At 27.4% G+C, this 14,973-nt stretch overlaps 1 protein-coding gene and 2 long non-coding RNA genes across 3 annotated transcripts; 1 reads left to right on the top strand and 2 right to left on the bottom strand.

Annotated features, from left to right (window-relative positions):
• Positions 1 to 1,080: 1,080 nt before the first annotated feature.
• On the top strand, positions 1,081 to 5,206 carry LOC107634976 (uncharacterized). Its single transcript, XM_088483955.1, has 12 exons — positions 1,081 to 1,532; positions 1,605 to 1,733; positions 1,815 to 1,907; positions 2,058 to 2,137; positions 2,221 to 2,334; positions 2,895 to 2,968; positions 3,236 to 3,312; positions 3,620 to 3,703; positions 3,792 to 3,884; positions 3,998 to 4,105; positions 4,199 to 4,270; positions 4,500 to 5,206. Exons 1-12 carry the CDS (start codon positions 1,230 to 1,232, stop codon positions 4,947 to 4,949), a joined length of 1,677 nt encoding a protein of 558 aa, XP_088340081.1. The 5' UTR covers positions 1,081 to 1,229; the 3' UTR covers positions 4,950 to 5,206.
• Positions 5,207 to 6,601: 1,395 nt separating this feature from the next.
• Positions 6,602 to 7,571, bottom strand: LOC148569268 (uncharacterized). The gene is made up of 2 exons (XR_015881402.1): positions 7,438 to 7,571; positions 6,602 to 6,884 (listed from the first exon to the last, which is right to left on the bottom strand). It is a non-coding gene; the product is annotated as an uncharacterized LOC148569268 (long non-coding RNA).
• A 5,070-nt stretch (positions 7,572 to 12,641) lies between these two features.
• On the bottom strand, positions 12,642 to 13,551 carry LOC110270771 (uncharacterized). Its single transcript, XR_002360404.2, has 2 exons — positions 13,485 to 13,551; positions 12,642 to 12,936 (listed from the first exon to the last, which is right to left on the bottom strand). It is a non-coding gene; the product is annotated as an uncharacterized LOC110270771 (long non-coding RNA).
• Positions 13,552 to 14,973: the final 1,422 nt, after the last annotated feature.

The raw sequence follows: 14,973 nt of genomic DNA, 5'->3' as shown, positions 1-14,973 counted from the left end.
CTTTCTAAATTACATAATACATACTAAACAAAACCTAACTAGAATGTTATAAGTAGCAACAACCTAGCACAAGTAAAACAGAGTTCCAAACTAATAATTATGTCGTAACAACCTTCTACAAGCAAATAGAGTTCTAAATTTCTACTAGAGACCTATTGCTAAAGCTACAAACTATGTTCTAATTCTTCGCGACTACCTTAACTATGGTCACAGACAAAAAAAATTCCATATGCTTATTGCACAAAATTAAACACAACAAAACTAACCTCAAAGTCGGCTATCCCGGAATAATAGGACGTCTCGTTCAGCCTGTTGATGTCTCCGTCGTTCCCCGCCTGGCGCGCCATCGCAGTATCAGTCGATTATATGGTCAGAAAGGGATAATAGAGAGGAGAAAGTGGTTGATAAGGTCAAATTGGAACCCATAAGCACGCTGTAAACTACATATACTTATAGGCGTCGACATGCCTTATCTCGTTTACCGTCTCGTTTACACTTTAAACGAGATATACACGTGTCAGGCTGGCGTGTCATATCTCATTTACAATGTAAACGAGATACATACAAAATTATATCGTTTACCGTATAAACGAGATAAAAGAGGTATTTATTTTGGTAAATATTTTTTAAATTATTTATTTAACTAATTATTATAATTATTTTTTATTAAAATAAAAAATCCGATATTTCATCTAATAGACTCATTTTAATAAGAAATACTAAATTTGGATGCATATTAAATTTTTTATCCCATTTTATGTGTAAAAGTATTTAAGATAAATTTATTATGCAATAATATAGAGAGAATAATTTACTTCTTTTATGTGTAAAAAAGATTTAAAATAAATTTATTATAATTACTTTATAATCTTTTTTATTTTTTTTAATACACTAACAATGTAAAGATATTTTATATAATTGTCTAATTATATTTAATTTTTTAAATAATTATTTATATGATAAATATAAATGCAATTATTTTTTTGACATAACGTTACGTAATTAGATGACATACTATCATAATATATCAAAATTAAATTTTATAATTAAATATATATTTTTAATTTTCAATTTTCAAATTTTAATTTTAATTTGTTAATTTGGGCAGAGATATTTATAGGTTTATATGGGGTTTCACCTCTGAGGCCTTGTTCCCGCCGCATTCCTTTCTGTTTGACAGTTAGCTCCATCCAAACGTTCTGTAAAGCAAACAACTTCACTTCAATTCAATGGAGAACCAGCGACACCAAGAAAGAGAACCAGAAGAACAAGTATTAGTAGTAGATGAGGTTGATGATGATGATGATGAAGAAGAGGAATCGTTTTCTTCGGATTCCGAGATTGGTGACGCCCTTGACTGGCTTGACTCCAAGGACGATGACGACGTCGTCGACGCTTCCTTCTCTCTCAATTCTCGCCGCCCCAACGCCCATGGCGGCCACCACCACGCCGCCGTCAACTCCTCCACCCTCCAGCCTCTCTCCAACCGCAACCAGAAGTTCACTCACCACATTCGTGCCTCTCCCTTAGAGGTAAACCCTAAAATTTAGGTTTTCACATATATAATTGGATTAATGACTCAAAATTTAGATTTGGTGGTGCAGGAGTGGGAAGGGAGGATGAATGTTGGCATGTCTAACTCTGTGAGTACGGCAATTCGTGGTAGTGTTCGAGAGATGGCCATTGGTAAAACTAAAACTACTGATAAGGCAGACCGCGCCACTGTTGAGCAGGTGATACTACCCTAATCACTCTTAAACTTGTCTGTTTGCCAAATATAATTATTACTATGCAACTAACTCTGGTTTTCCTAGGCAATTGATCCTAGAACGCGCATGGTTTTGTTCAAAATGCTTAACCGAGGTGTGTTTCATGATATCAATGGATGCATTTCAACTGGAAAGGAAGTATGTGGTGCACCAGAAACTTTTATTTTGTGTTTTCCTGTTTCTGAACATCATGGTTTAGGTTCCAAGATGATGTCTCAGACTATTCTGTTGTGACAATTAGTTACATGTCATATTGAGCTCGTTTCTTCCTTTTTCTTTGTTCTAAAGGCAAATGTTTATCATGCAACCAAATCTGATGGTCAAGAACTTGCAATTAAAGTATACAAAACATCCATTCTGGTTTTTAAGTAAGTATAATGAGTGTTACATCGTTCAAAGTTGCATTTTTATTAATTATATAAACTGAACTTTATTCTCTGAATGATATCAGGGATAGAGATAGATATGTGCAAGGAGACTACCGTTTTAGAAATGGATACTGCAGGCATAATCCCAGGAAAATGGTAAAAACATGGGCAGAGAAAGAAATGAGGAATCTTATGAGGTTTGCTTCCTTTTCTCCCCCTTGTTTGTTTCCCTGTTGGTTGGTTATGAACTTTACTAAAAGAAGTGCTATGAAAATTCATGTAAAAAATTAAATTAGATAATCAAAATAGTTGGAAAAGAAGGTAAACTGTAAACATATTTCTCAGTCAGATGTTCTTTACGGGGTTTTTTGTCATTAATCCTTTTGCCTTTAAGCTATGCATGAAGTGCTACGAACATTCATCTGGTTTTTCCTATCAAAATAAAAAAAACAGTTTAAAATTATTTGGGTTTATGGCAGTTACTTAACCAGGTACTAGAGTAATAATCATTTGTTACAGTTCAAAGATCTTTTATGGATTCGATGTATATCTGATAGGGAATAAACTGAAATGAACCTAGTAAATCTTTATGTGTGTTAGAGACTTAGAGGGCCAGTCCCATGTGCTTCAATTTTTTAAAGGTTTTACTTTACCTTTTCTTTTATTTTTCCAGTAAATCTGTATCAGAGAGTTTGGATCCATGCATACCTAACCTTAATTATTTCCTTCTCTCATCTCTTCCCAAATTGAATTGCAGGCTAAAGGCAGCAGGACTTAGGTGCCCTACACCTCTTCTTCTGAGGCTACATGTTTTGGTTATGGAATTTATAGGTACTGCTTTTATTCTCCATATTCACAAAACATCTATACTGTGATCAATGTAATTCTGTGCACATTTGATACAGTGCTTTCGTCCATCTGCTGTTCATTATCTGGTATAAGAAAAGGAAGAAAAGAAAGCGAGGCAGATGTTCACTAATTTTTGTCACATATATCGAAGTTGGAATTGATTGTAATTGCCCCCAATATTGATCATTCATAAGAAACATAAGTACAATTTCAATTGAATTTCTCAGTTTCTTTTTTCATTTTTCACAGGAAAGGCTGGTTGGGCTGCTCCTCGTCTTAAAGATGCAAACTTATCTTTAGACAAGTTACGTGAAGGCTATCTTGAGGTGTGTCAAATTACTACAATAGTCTATTGTGATGCTTGCATGATATAATTTAGAACTTGGCCTTTTAGCTGATCTCTCAATTCTTAAAGATTATACCTTAAAGATGCTTTGATGTGATGTCAATAATAGAGTAATAGTAAGCAGGGTCCCCTGAACCTTAACTTTAGTGAGTCGACAGTTTTGAGTATTATTTTAGGGATCCTTAATGGAAATACTGTCGCACATTTTTTTTAGTATTCTAAGGGCATTAGGCTCTTCTGTGCTACCAAGTTTTTAATCTGAAATTATAGGAGGATTTGTTTTACAGATGATTATTGCAATGCGGACATTGTATCAAAAGTGCAAATTGGTTCATGGTGACCTCAGCGAATATAATATACTTTATTTTGAGGTGATCTCCTCTTCACCTGTTTACATTTCATTGATTAAATTCCTCTGTCAAGTGTCAATAGCTAATATGGTTGTTCTCTATTTGTTAGGGTCACTTGTATATTATTGATGTTTCTCAAGCTGTTGATCCTGACCATCCTCATGCCCTTGATTTCTTGCGTGAAGATTGTATTCATATATCAGTAAGCACTTGTAGCAATAAATTATTGATTTCTTGTTCTGTTTTTTATATCTCTGTAATGGGGATAATGAGGTAAAGGTGTGATTAAGTAGTTTTTGTCATGTTGATTTGCAGGACTTCTTTAAAAAGCATGGTGTGGCTGTCATGACGATAAGAGAACTGTTCGATTTTATTGTTGATCCAACTATTGCTGATGATGCTGTGGATGGTTATTTGGAAGAGGTATTTGTCTTTTTGTTTTCTTATGAGTTATTTCTCTGCATTTTCTGAACAACTTTAAGAAATAATTTTTTTATGCTTCTCAAAAAATTCTAGATGCAACAAAAAATCTCAGCAAGAGGAGATGTATCTGTAGAGGATGAGATTGCAGACTCAGTATTTATGCAGGTAAACTGATTTGTTATGTCAGCTTCTTACTTGATCCTTTTTCTTAATTAGTATGATATTTAAGTCAATCTATAGATATGAGTTTGATTTCACTTGTTTTGCTTTTTATTTTGAATAATTGAAATGGGGTTCAGATTTGGTCTTTGAATCAACCGTGTTTATAGTCTGGTCAGCACAGTGTTCTTTTGTTCTTTCTTACATTTTCAGTTTCCTGAATTCTTTGTTACAGACTTACATTCCTAAGACGCTAGATGATGTTAAGAATGCCGAGGAGGATGTGCAACGCATAACAAGTGGGAAGGACACCGGCGATTTATACTATCAGACCATCACTGGACTTAAACATGCATTATCAATATCACAACCTTCGTCGCAAAATGACAAGCAGCATGTGAAATCAAATCCTACAGAGGTTTCACATATCAACTCTGATGATAAATCTGGCCTTGCAAAGGCAGATGGCGACTCAGAGTCCGACGAGGATGAAAATGATGAAAGTGGTTCCGGAGTGGATTCATCTTCTGAAAGCGATACACAGACACCTGCAGACAGGAAAGCGGCTAGAAAAGAGAACAAGAAGAAGGTGAAGGAAGAGAAGAGAGAAGCGCGGAAAAATAAAATCCCCAAGGCTGTCAAGAAAAGAAAGAAGAAGTTGGCTAAAGCCAAAAAGACAAGGTAGGCAGAAGCAGCTTCAAGTTTTCGCCTTCCAGGTAGTAGGATTTAGGTAGAAATTAATACACCATATAAAAATTGAGCAATTTTGTTGAGTGGTTTCAAAGCAGTATAACAGTTGCTGGTGTGGGGTTTTCTAAGTGTGTCTCACACAATTCTTAAATATACTAGTAATATATTTGTCCACACTATTTGCTTTTGTTTATACTTTATACTATTGTTTATGGAAATTTAGAAGTGGAAGTGTGATTGATTTTTATTTCTTATTTTATTTTTTGGTTAAATCTTCCTCCATTTAGTTTCATGAATATGACTTCCGTTTTCTTTTATTTTTTCACATTTTTTTGGACGTATATATAGGATTTTTTATTTTAATAAATAAATAAATTATAATAATTACTGAAATAAATAATTTAAAAAATATTTATCAAAATAAATATTCTTCTTATATAATTTTGTATGTATCTTTTTTACCGTGTAAATGAGATGTGTAATTTTTCAATTTTTATTTATATATCTCATTTACAAAACGAGATATATATATATATATATATATATATATATATATATATATATATATATAATTAAATTTAATTTTTGAAATTAATAAAAAATATTAATAATTTAAATTAGATTAAATTTTTAAAAATAGAACGTTCCAAATAATATAGGAAAGATGGACGCTTATTTAGATAAACAATCCAATTTGAATAATAGGAAGATAGACCTTCCATTTAAAATAAGCACATTACACATTAATATGTTTATTTTTCTTAGTTGAAATAAATTAAAGTAAATTGCTACTGTTAACACGATTATTTTTTTCTCCTTCCATTTACTTACTTCTATCCATTGACAGTTTTTTATTATAATTTATATAAAAATTTAAAATTTTATTTGTGGTATGAGAATACATAAAAAATTTTGTTTCGTTTGTTGTATGAAAGTACATACAAATTTGTTTATTACATGGAAGTACATAAAATTTTAAAATATAATTTAAATATTTCCATTAATGAATAAGACTCCATCCCTATTTGATGGAAAGAAAGGTATCCATGTTAATAGTGGGTAATTTAACGATGCACTTGCGTACTTTCAAAGTAAATGTGTTAACGTACAATCTATCTTCTCTGTTATTTATTTAAAATGTACTGTTTATCTTCCTTATTATTTAAAATCGTCTATCTTTTCTATTATTTGAAACGTTTCATTTAGTCACCAAAAAAAGAAACGTTTCATTTTTAAGAGTTTGGTCTAATTTAAATTATTAATATTTTCTATTATTTTAAAAAATCATATTTAATTATTTATAAATATATATATCTCGTTTACAGTGTAAACGAAATCTTATTTACAATATAAACGAGATAAGAGAGAAGTATTTATTTCGATAAATATTTTTTAAATTATTTATTTCAGTAATTATTATAATTAATTTATTTATTAAAATAAAAAATTCCGTATATATATATATATATGAACGTCAATTTCAATTACACCCCAAATGTTGTCTTTGACATTTCTAATTCTAAGCGATATTAATTTTTTAGTTACTTTTTATTTGGGGTATAAATAATTACTCATAATATTCTTTAACCTTATAAAACTAAAAGTAACTAAGAACGAGAAAAATGAGAAGAAAGTAAATAAAATTGATTCATAGAAACATCATTTATTTATATATTTTAAGCTTTTGATTTTCCATTATTGAAACATTTATTCAAAGGGAAAATGTTGCAAACATAGGGCTACAAATTGTGACATGGAGGTGGGTACTGACACATACATTTGCTATTAATGCAAAACCCACTTGCTAGCCTTCCAAAACGGTTTTTGCAAATATCGTCGCACTGGTGATCTGCTACACATATTTCACTGTTGAGTGTTTGTGTACAATGGTTTGAGACCGACTCTGTTACTTTCACTAGCCTTTCATTCCCTACATATACACATCAAACACATAAAACAATTACTACTTGGACAGTTGGATGTGCAATCTAAACTAAAATAAACAAATAGAAATTTATAATTTTTTTTTGGTTTCTATTAAAAAAACCTGTTTTTTTTTTGTTGAAAAAATCACTTTTTACCGTATTTTTATAATTTTATAAATTAATCAGAATTTAAATAAAAGTCAGTTATTTTTTTTTGTTTGGAGAATCAAAGAGACTATATTCTTATTAACATCAAATTTTAAATAATTTTAACTGCATGAAGAGAATCAGATTGCAAAATTACTTTTCTGAAAATCATAAACAAACACCGCCTCAATTCTTTTAATTCTTTTTTGGCAATTCTTTTTCGTCTAAGAAAAATGACTTTCTTTATATTTGTAAAAATTTATAAAATATTAGCTTTTTAACAATATAAAATATAACATGTAAAACTGTTCCTTTTTAAAAATAAAAAATAAACGACAAACAATTTATTTCTTGAAACAAAAACATAGAAGATAAGAAAAATTAAACAGTGTCTATTAGATAGAAACATACCTATGCCAATGGAAAAAACAAGGAGACTGATCAGAACATAAGTAAAAGCCTTCATCTTACTATGTACTTGAAAGTTGAAAATTGAAAGTATGAAAGAACCTGTATATGTCTATCTATATATAGTAAAATCATATACGTTTAATGGTATATTTATTATAAAAATAATACTACACATTTAAATCTTTTTGTTAATTAAATATAATTAAATTAATTTAATATAATAAAAATTAGTTATAATTAATATTATTTTAAATTTTATTATTTAATTTAATTGAATTTAATTTATAAAAAAATTTAGATGTACAGTATTATTTTTACTATGATTGATTAAATTAATTAAATTTTTACCGAATAAGAGGAGGATATTGCTTTAAAAGGGGGTCATAGCACACAATCATTAATTATTTTTGACTTATAGTCTTAACAAATTAAATTCGTCAAGCACCCCATTATTAAGGTCAAACTAAATAATTATCCTTACGATAAAAAATATTAGGATTTTGCTAACTTATATCTTAAGATATAAGTTAAAAATACTATAAAAAAGTATTTATAAAAGTTATTGAAAAAACAAATATTTTTGTATTTCTAATGTATTAAATATATCAAAAATATTAAAAATTTATTATTAATATATTTTTAAAACATGCTCTTAAAAAATAAGTTAGTTAAATTAAAAAATTATTATAATTTTTTTATTGTTTATATTATCTTTTAACGTGACAGGTCAAAGACTAATTTATCATAGATATAAGTAACATTTAAAAATTTGTCATTGACTAATGAGTTATTGCATACATAAGATCAAATTTAAACTCTAACACTTATTTAAATAGTTGAGTGAACTAACTGACCAACTAAATTAATTTCCTGTATGATTGATTTTATCTAAAATATTTTTAGCTAAATCAATCGTATAATAATTGCAAAAAAAGAAGAATAATCTAAATAGGACAATAATTTTTATTAACTAGAGAATTGTATCACCAAATATTATCATGATCGTATTATTATAAAATATATAACATTTTTGCATTAGCATGTCGACATGATGTGTTCTAGTACAAGTGTATATATATGTGTACGATGCATGAAAAATAATTTTTTTTATTTATGTCTAAAATATGTTTTTTAAAAAAATTTATCATAAGTATATTTAATGTATATAAAATAATTTTATATTTTTTATCATTTATACAAATACCAAACAATAGTATACAATAGAAAAGTTAATAATAATAATAATAATAATAATTATTGTACCTTCAATATCTTATATTCTTATATGTATTATAAAAATTTATCTTGATTATAACAAGTCAATTAATATATGTTTTATACTTCTATTCAATGATTATTTTATATAAAATAAAATTTAAAAATATTTAATATTATTAAAAATACTTTTTTTAATAATTGTGTGTTCCCAAAATACCCATGTGTAGTTAGAGAGAAAATAAAAAACATCAAAATAAAATCATACTCATCATACATTAGAAAATAAAATCCTAAAAAATATCTAAAATAAACTAATAATGATATTAACATATTTATCTCTTAAGGTGAGTCTTTGCATTTAATTATAATACTTTTAAGGTTAAAAAAAACTATTAATTAATTATATATATAATAATTTAATTTTCTAATCTAATAACAAATAATTATGTGTAATTGTAGTATAATTTATATAATTTATATTTAATATAATTAGTGATAAATTAAAATATTATATTTTTTCTAATAATATAATAAACACATTCCTACCATTAATTAATTTAAAATATTATTACACGTATTCTAACTTTAATAGTATATAAATATTTTTTTTCTCATAATCATATAATATACACGTTCCTTTCATAAGTATAATACTTTTGAGATTAGAAAAAAAATTATTAATTTGTTAATTGTACAAATAATCTGGTCGTATATAAGCATGATTTACAATATGGTTGTCATATAGTTTTTTCTCTATATCCCTGTAATTTAATTAATTAATGACTTTTTGAAATAATAAAAAAAAAATTAATTTACAACAAAATAAAAATTAAAAGAGACACTTAATATGGAAGAGAGAGTATCTTGTATTTTTTTTCTCTTTCTACTATTAATACTATCTCACATAAATTGTTTTTCTTTTTCTTTAATTTTTAGTAATAAATATTAATGTATATGTTAACCATAAATCCAAATACCATTGAATTATTAAATTACTGACAAAAGCGATAAAAAAAAGGATAAACAAAAGACTGATTTTTTTTTTTTGGACTAAAAACAAAAGACTGATTGAAATTGAATGAAAAAATAAAATTGAAACTAAAATAGAAAACAAAAGGGACAAATTTAAAATTGAGTATAAAAAAAATCACTCTATTTGTTATTCAATTTTTTTATGTAATAAGAAGGGGACTTTTCAACTTAATTTGTCTACACTATAACTTGAGAATTGAATCTAAAAGATTCACTCAATCTTCTACTAAATTTTTCGATATAACAAGAGATGAATTCACTCAATCTCACTTGTTTACACTATAATTTCATCATGAAACCAAAAAGTGCTTTGACACTCTTCTAATCTTTTTATACGACGACTAGTTTAAAAGGTATTTATTAAAAAAAAAAAAACCTAAGCTTACACACAGTACAATTTAATAACTAAATAAAAAAATAAAAATACATCAAATTAAATTAAACATTCTAAAAATATAAACTAATAACTTTTAAATAATACTTAAACTCTTTATATTAGAAATATTTAAAGCACGTACCAAAGACTCTCTAAATTTCTTAACAGGTAAAATACCCTTCAAAATACTTTAATTTGTCACCTTGTCCATAAATAGGTTTATACTACAACAATTCCTTAAGATCGCGACGGTTATTTTGCGGCGGTTGTGTGAAACCGCCGCGAAAAGACAAATTGCAGCGCATATAGCGGCGGTTAGAGGTTGGGCTGCAATAGGCCTACATTTAGCGCGGTTTTTTTAAAACCGCCGCTATATTTCCATAAAGTTTGCATTTCACGGCGTCTTCTCAAAAACCGCCGCTATATGTGCGCGGGGTGATTTATTGTTTTACATTTTGCGGCGGTTTTGTTTAAACCGCCGCAAAATGCGTATTACCACATATTGTAATGTTTTCTTTAGTAATAACCATCTGAGTATAATCTAGTTAAGTAAACACTAGTATCTTAAGATACATGTGTTTAAATCATTGTTACATCTATTTATATATGGTCCAAAAGTGTATAAAGAGTATAATGAAGAGTACATTTAATAATACCCATAATGAATATAATAAATAGTACATTCAATAATAAATAAAAATAATAATAATTATAAAATTTTTTTTATAAATTATTAAAAATCAAACATTTTCTAAAAATAATAATTATAAATATTTTCTATAAAGTATTAAAAATAATAATTAAAAATATTTTCTACAAATCATTAAAAATTAAAAATTTTATATCTTTACCAAATTATAATTTTAAATTTTAAATTTTTTATTTTAATAATTTGTTAAGCATTTATTAAAATAAAAAATTTAAAATTTTTATTAATAACAATCTTAACTTGTATTCTTAGATATAAGAATTCATAATAACAAAATTAAAAATTAATTAATATTTTACCAAAACTAAATACTAAATAGAATAAAAATATTTTTAAATAAAAACCAATTAATGATTTGCATATTATCATGGTTAATAAATTCAATAATACTAACTGACCAACAAATATAATGTTTTTGGCAAATATTTCACTAATTTTAAATATTAAAGACTAAATTCTAAATCTTAATAAATATTTTTAGAAAATGTTAGATTTTTAAGAATTTATAAAAAATATTTATAATTTTTATTTTTTTTATTTATTATTGAATGTACTCTTTATTGAATTCATTATGGATATTATTAAACGTACTCTTTATATATGCTTGGATCATATATAAATAGATATAAATTAATTTGATCTACTATGGTCCAAAATTAATTCGAAATGGACCGATTTGAATTACTAAGGACGTCCTATCATGCATAATTTGAATCACCCTATTTCGAACTCTCCTAACATTACATGCAAGCATAATTCGAATTGGGCAAATTTGAATTACAAGCATCACTACTAATTCGATTAGGACTAATTCGAATTAGTGTTGGTTTGTCTCATTCGAATGGGATTGATTCGAATTACATAAGAATGTACTTTTGGGATATCCTAGTAATGTTTTTCAATTTGGTAGATTTGTGTAATTTGGTCGTCCATTTGGTTTAATTGTGCATTTTGCCCAATATATAAGGTGCCTATAATAACTATGATAAGATATAAAGTATACAACAAGAAATTGTGTGGCAATAAAATATGTTCATATGATATACATAATTATTAGCGTTATATATCAAAGAGTCATTTGGCTTGGTGGCAGCATAACATTGTTAAAGCTTTTCCTTCTTCCAGGTTCAAGGTTCGAGTCCTGCCTTCTTCGTTTGTCATAGTTGATCCACACGAAATACTGAAATTTGGCGGCGGTTTAGAACCGCCGCAAAACAAGTGCTATTTTCTTTATTTGCTATTTAGCGGCGGTTATAATAACCGCCGCAAAACCCATTCACATTTCGCAGCGGTTGACTACAACCGCCGCTATCCGTTTTGCCGCGCCCTATTTTCCGGCGTTTCATGAAACCGCCGCGAAATGTTTTGCGGCGGTTCAAAACCGCCGCTAAACGGCTCCAGGAACCGCCGCTAAATGACGTTTTTGTTGTAGATATTCTTATCAAGTTGATCATGTGATATTAAATATATATTTTTTATAAATTTAATTTTGACATGATAGTGTTAAGCAATTTTATGCATATATTATTTAATTATGTAACATTACATCAGTAAAAATAATTATATTTTACATTGATCGTAGAATGGTCATTCAAAAGAACATATAATTGAAAAACTATGTAAAATATTTTACACCGTGGCGTCAATACATCCAAATTAATTTTTTTAGTATATAAATAAATTCCATTTTATCTTTTTTTGTTCTTATTAATCAATTTTAATACTAACAAAAAAAATATCATTCCGCTACCAAATAATAACGAAATCTTAGCCAAGAAAACTAGGAACTACTTATAACATTTCTTCTAACCTTATAAAGTAAAAAATAACTAGGAACGAGAAAGATGGTAAACAAAATTGGAAACATAATTTTGATATAACATTTATGCTTTTCATTCATTGTCCACTATTGAAAGTTGAAACACACATTTATTGAAAGGGGAAATGTTATAAAGATAGGACTAAAAATTGAAACAAGAGTATTGGCAAACACAGTTGATATCATTGCAAGATCCAGTTGCATTCCATCCATAGTACTTTTTGCAAGAATCTTCACACTGGTGACCATTTGATGATCCACATAGATTTATATTGCCAGTATTGGCCAGTGTCTCTGTACAATTCTTTGAGACACACTCTGTTCCTTTCATTAGCCTTTCATTCCCTACAATACAAACCTATAATTATTGTGTGTTTTATTATTACAAAAAAACCAGATATTTTATTGGAAAAAAAAAATCACTTTTCACCCTATTTTTATATAGATTTTATAAATTAATCAGAATTTAAATGAAAACCAATTATTTTTGTTTGGGGAAGATCAAAGAGAGTAGATTCTTATTAAAATCATATTTTAAATAATTTCAACTGGATGAGAAGAATCAAATTATAAAATTACTTTTCTGAAAATCATAAACAAACACAGCCTTAATTCTTTAAACTCTTTCCTGACAATTCTTTTTCGTCTCAAAACATCAATTTTCGTATATTTGTAAAAAAATTTGTAAAATATTACGTTTTTAAAGAAAGAGTTTCTTTTTTTTTTTCGAAAAGAAACATAATTTTTTTTAACTATTTTAACAATGTAAAATATAAAAATAATTCTTTTTTAAAAATAAAATAAATAAAAGACAAACAATCTTATTTCGTAAAACAAGTACATATAGAAGATAAGAAAAACTAAATATTGTATATTAGATAACTAAAACATACCAATGTCAATGGAGAAAACAAGTAGAATAACCAGAACATAAGTAAAGGCCTTCATCTTCTTAGGTACATGAAAGTATGAAACAACTTGTACATGTCTATCTATATATATAATAAGATTTAGTTTTGGTGAAACTTTTATTTTTCAAAAGCAATTTTAAAAAATAGTTTTTAAAAGATAATTTTTTTTCTAAAAATTATAATATTAACATTTGATAAATTAAATTCAAAATTAACTTTTAATAAACTCAAACAATAATAATTACGTTCGATAAACTAGTTTTTAAAATTTATAAGTACTATAATAGATATAAATATAAGAATTAAATTTAAAAATTAATAATATATGAGGTTATAGTAATTTTTTAATTTTGATAAGCAAAAACATTATAATTTTTTAAAAACTACCAACATAAATACTTAGTCTTTTTAATTTATTAAACACAAAAAAATACTTATATTTTTTTTAAAAAATTTATCAAACCAAACTTAATTAAGTCATATACCGTTGGTGTCATATTTACTATAATTGATTAAAATTAATTACATTTGAACCGAATAAGAGGAGGGATATTGCTCTAAAAGGGGGTCAGAGCACACTTAATTTTGTCAAGCACTCCATTATTAACGTCAAACCAAATAATTATCATCTCCAATAAAAAAAATAAAAATTTAGTTAATATGTATTCTAAATACGCAAATTACTATTACCAATTTTAATATATTTGTTATTCATTTATTAAAATAAAAATAATTTTTTATTAATAATAACCTTATTATAGTTAAACTAAAAAAACTACTTTCTATTTCATATTAAGTACTTTTTTATTTTTATTTTATTTCAAATTAAGTGTCATTTCTAATTTCAAGAGGTTATTAGTTTTTTTTTTTATATTATGCCCTTTATTAGTAATATAAAAAATAAAAAGAAAAAGAAAATGTTAGAAGACTAAATAATTAATGAAGAGAAAAATAGTATTTGGATACTTTTGTCTTCCTCTTTTAGTTGCTTAATTTTCAATAAAATTTAATAATTATCTTAATATCGGTGTGAAACAATGTTCTGAAAATCGGTTCGAATCGGTCAAATTAAAAACCATCAGTTCGAACAAAAGATAAAACCGTCAAATTCAAAAACCGAAATTGAACCGTCAAATCGGCCAGGAATCGGTCGGTCGAACCAAACCGTGATCCGGCCGGTTTTTGAATTTTGCCAAAAAAACGCGTTTTGACTTGGCCCTCAAAAGGAACCCTAGGACTCTTTCACCCAGACACCCACACTGCACACACCCACTCTCGAGCCTCCCCTCCAACCCTCCATTCTCACCTCTCGCTCTCTCCACGTTCAGTCTCCACCGTGAGCTTCCGGTGCAACCTCCGTCCAGCCACCGTCGCTGTCGCAAGGTCCGTGGAAGTCACTCACCTGCACAGACCTGTGGCGCCAGCTTTCTGTTCGCGCAACCAGCTTTCCTTTCAGCCGTCGAAATTGCAG

Source organism: Arachis ipaensis, chromosome B4 (genome assembly GCF_059453495.1).
Source record: "Arachis ipaensis isolate K30076 ecotype BB chromosome B4, ASM5945349v1, whole genome shotgun sequence".
NCBI classification, from domain to species: domain Eukaryota; kingdom Viridiplantae; phylum Streptophyta; class Magnoliopsida; order Fabales; family Fabaceae; genus Arachis; species Arachis ipaensis.
The sequence above is the reverse complement of the archived record's forward strand: the minus strand, read 5'-3'. Positions and strand labels throughout refer to the sequence as shown.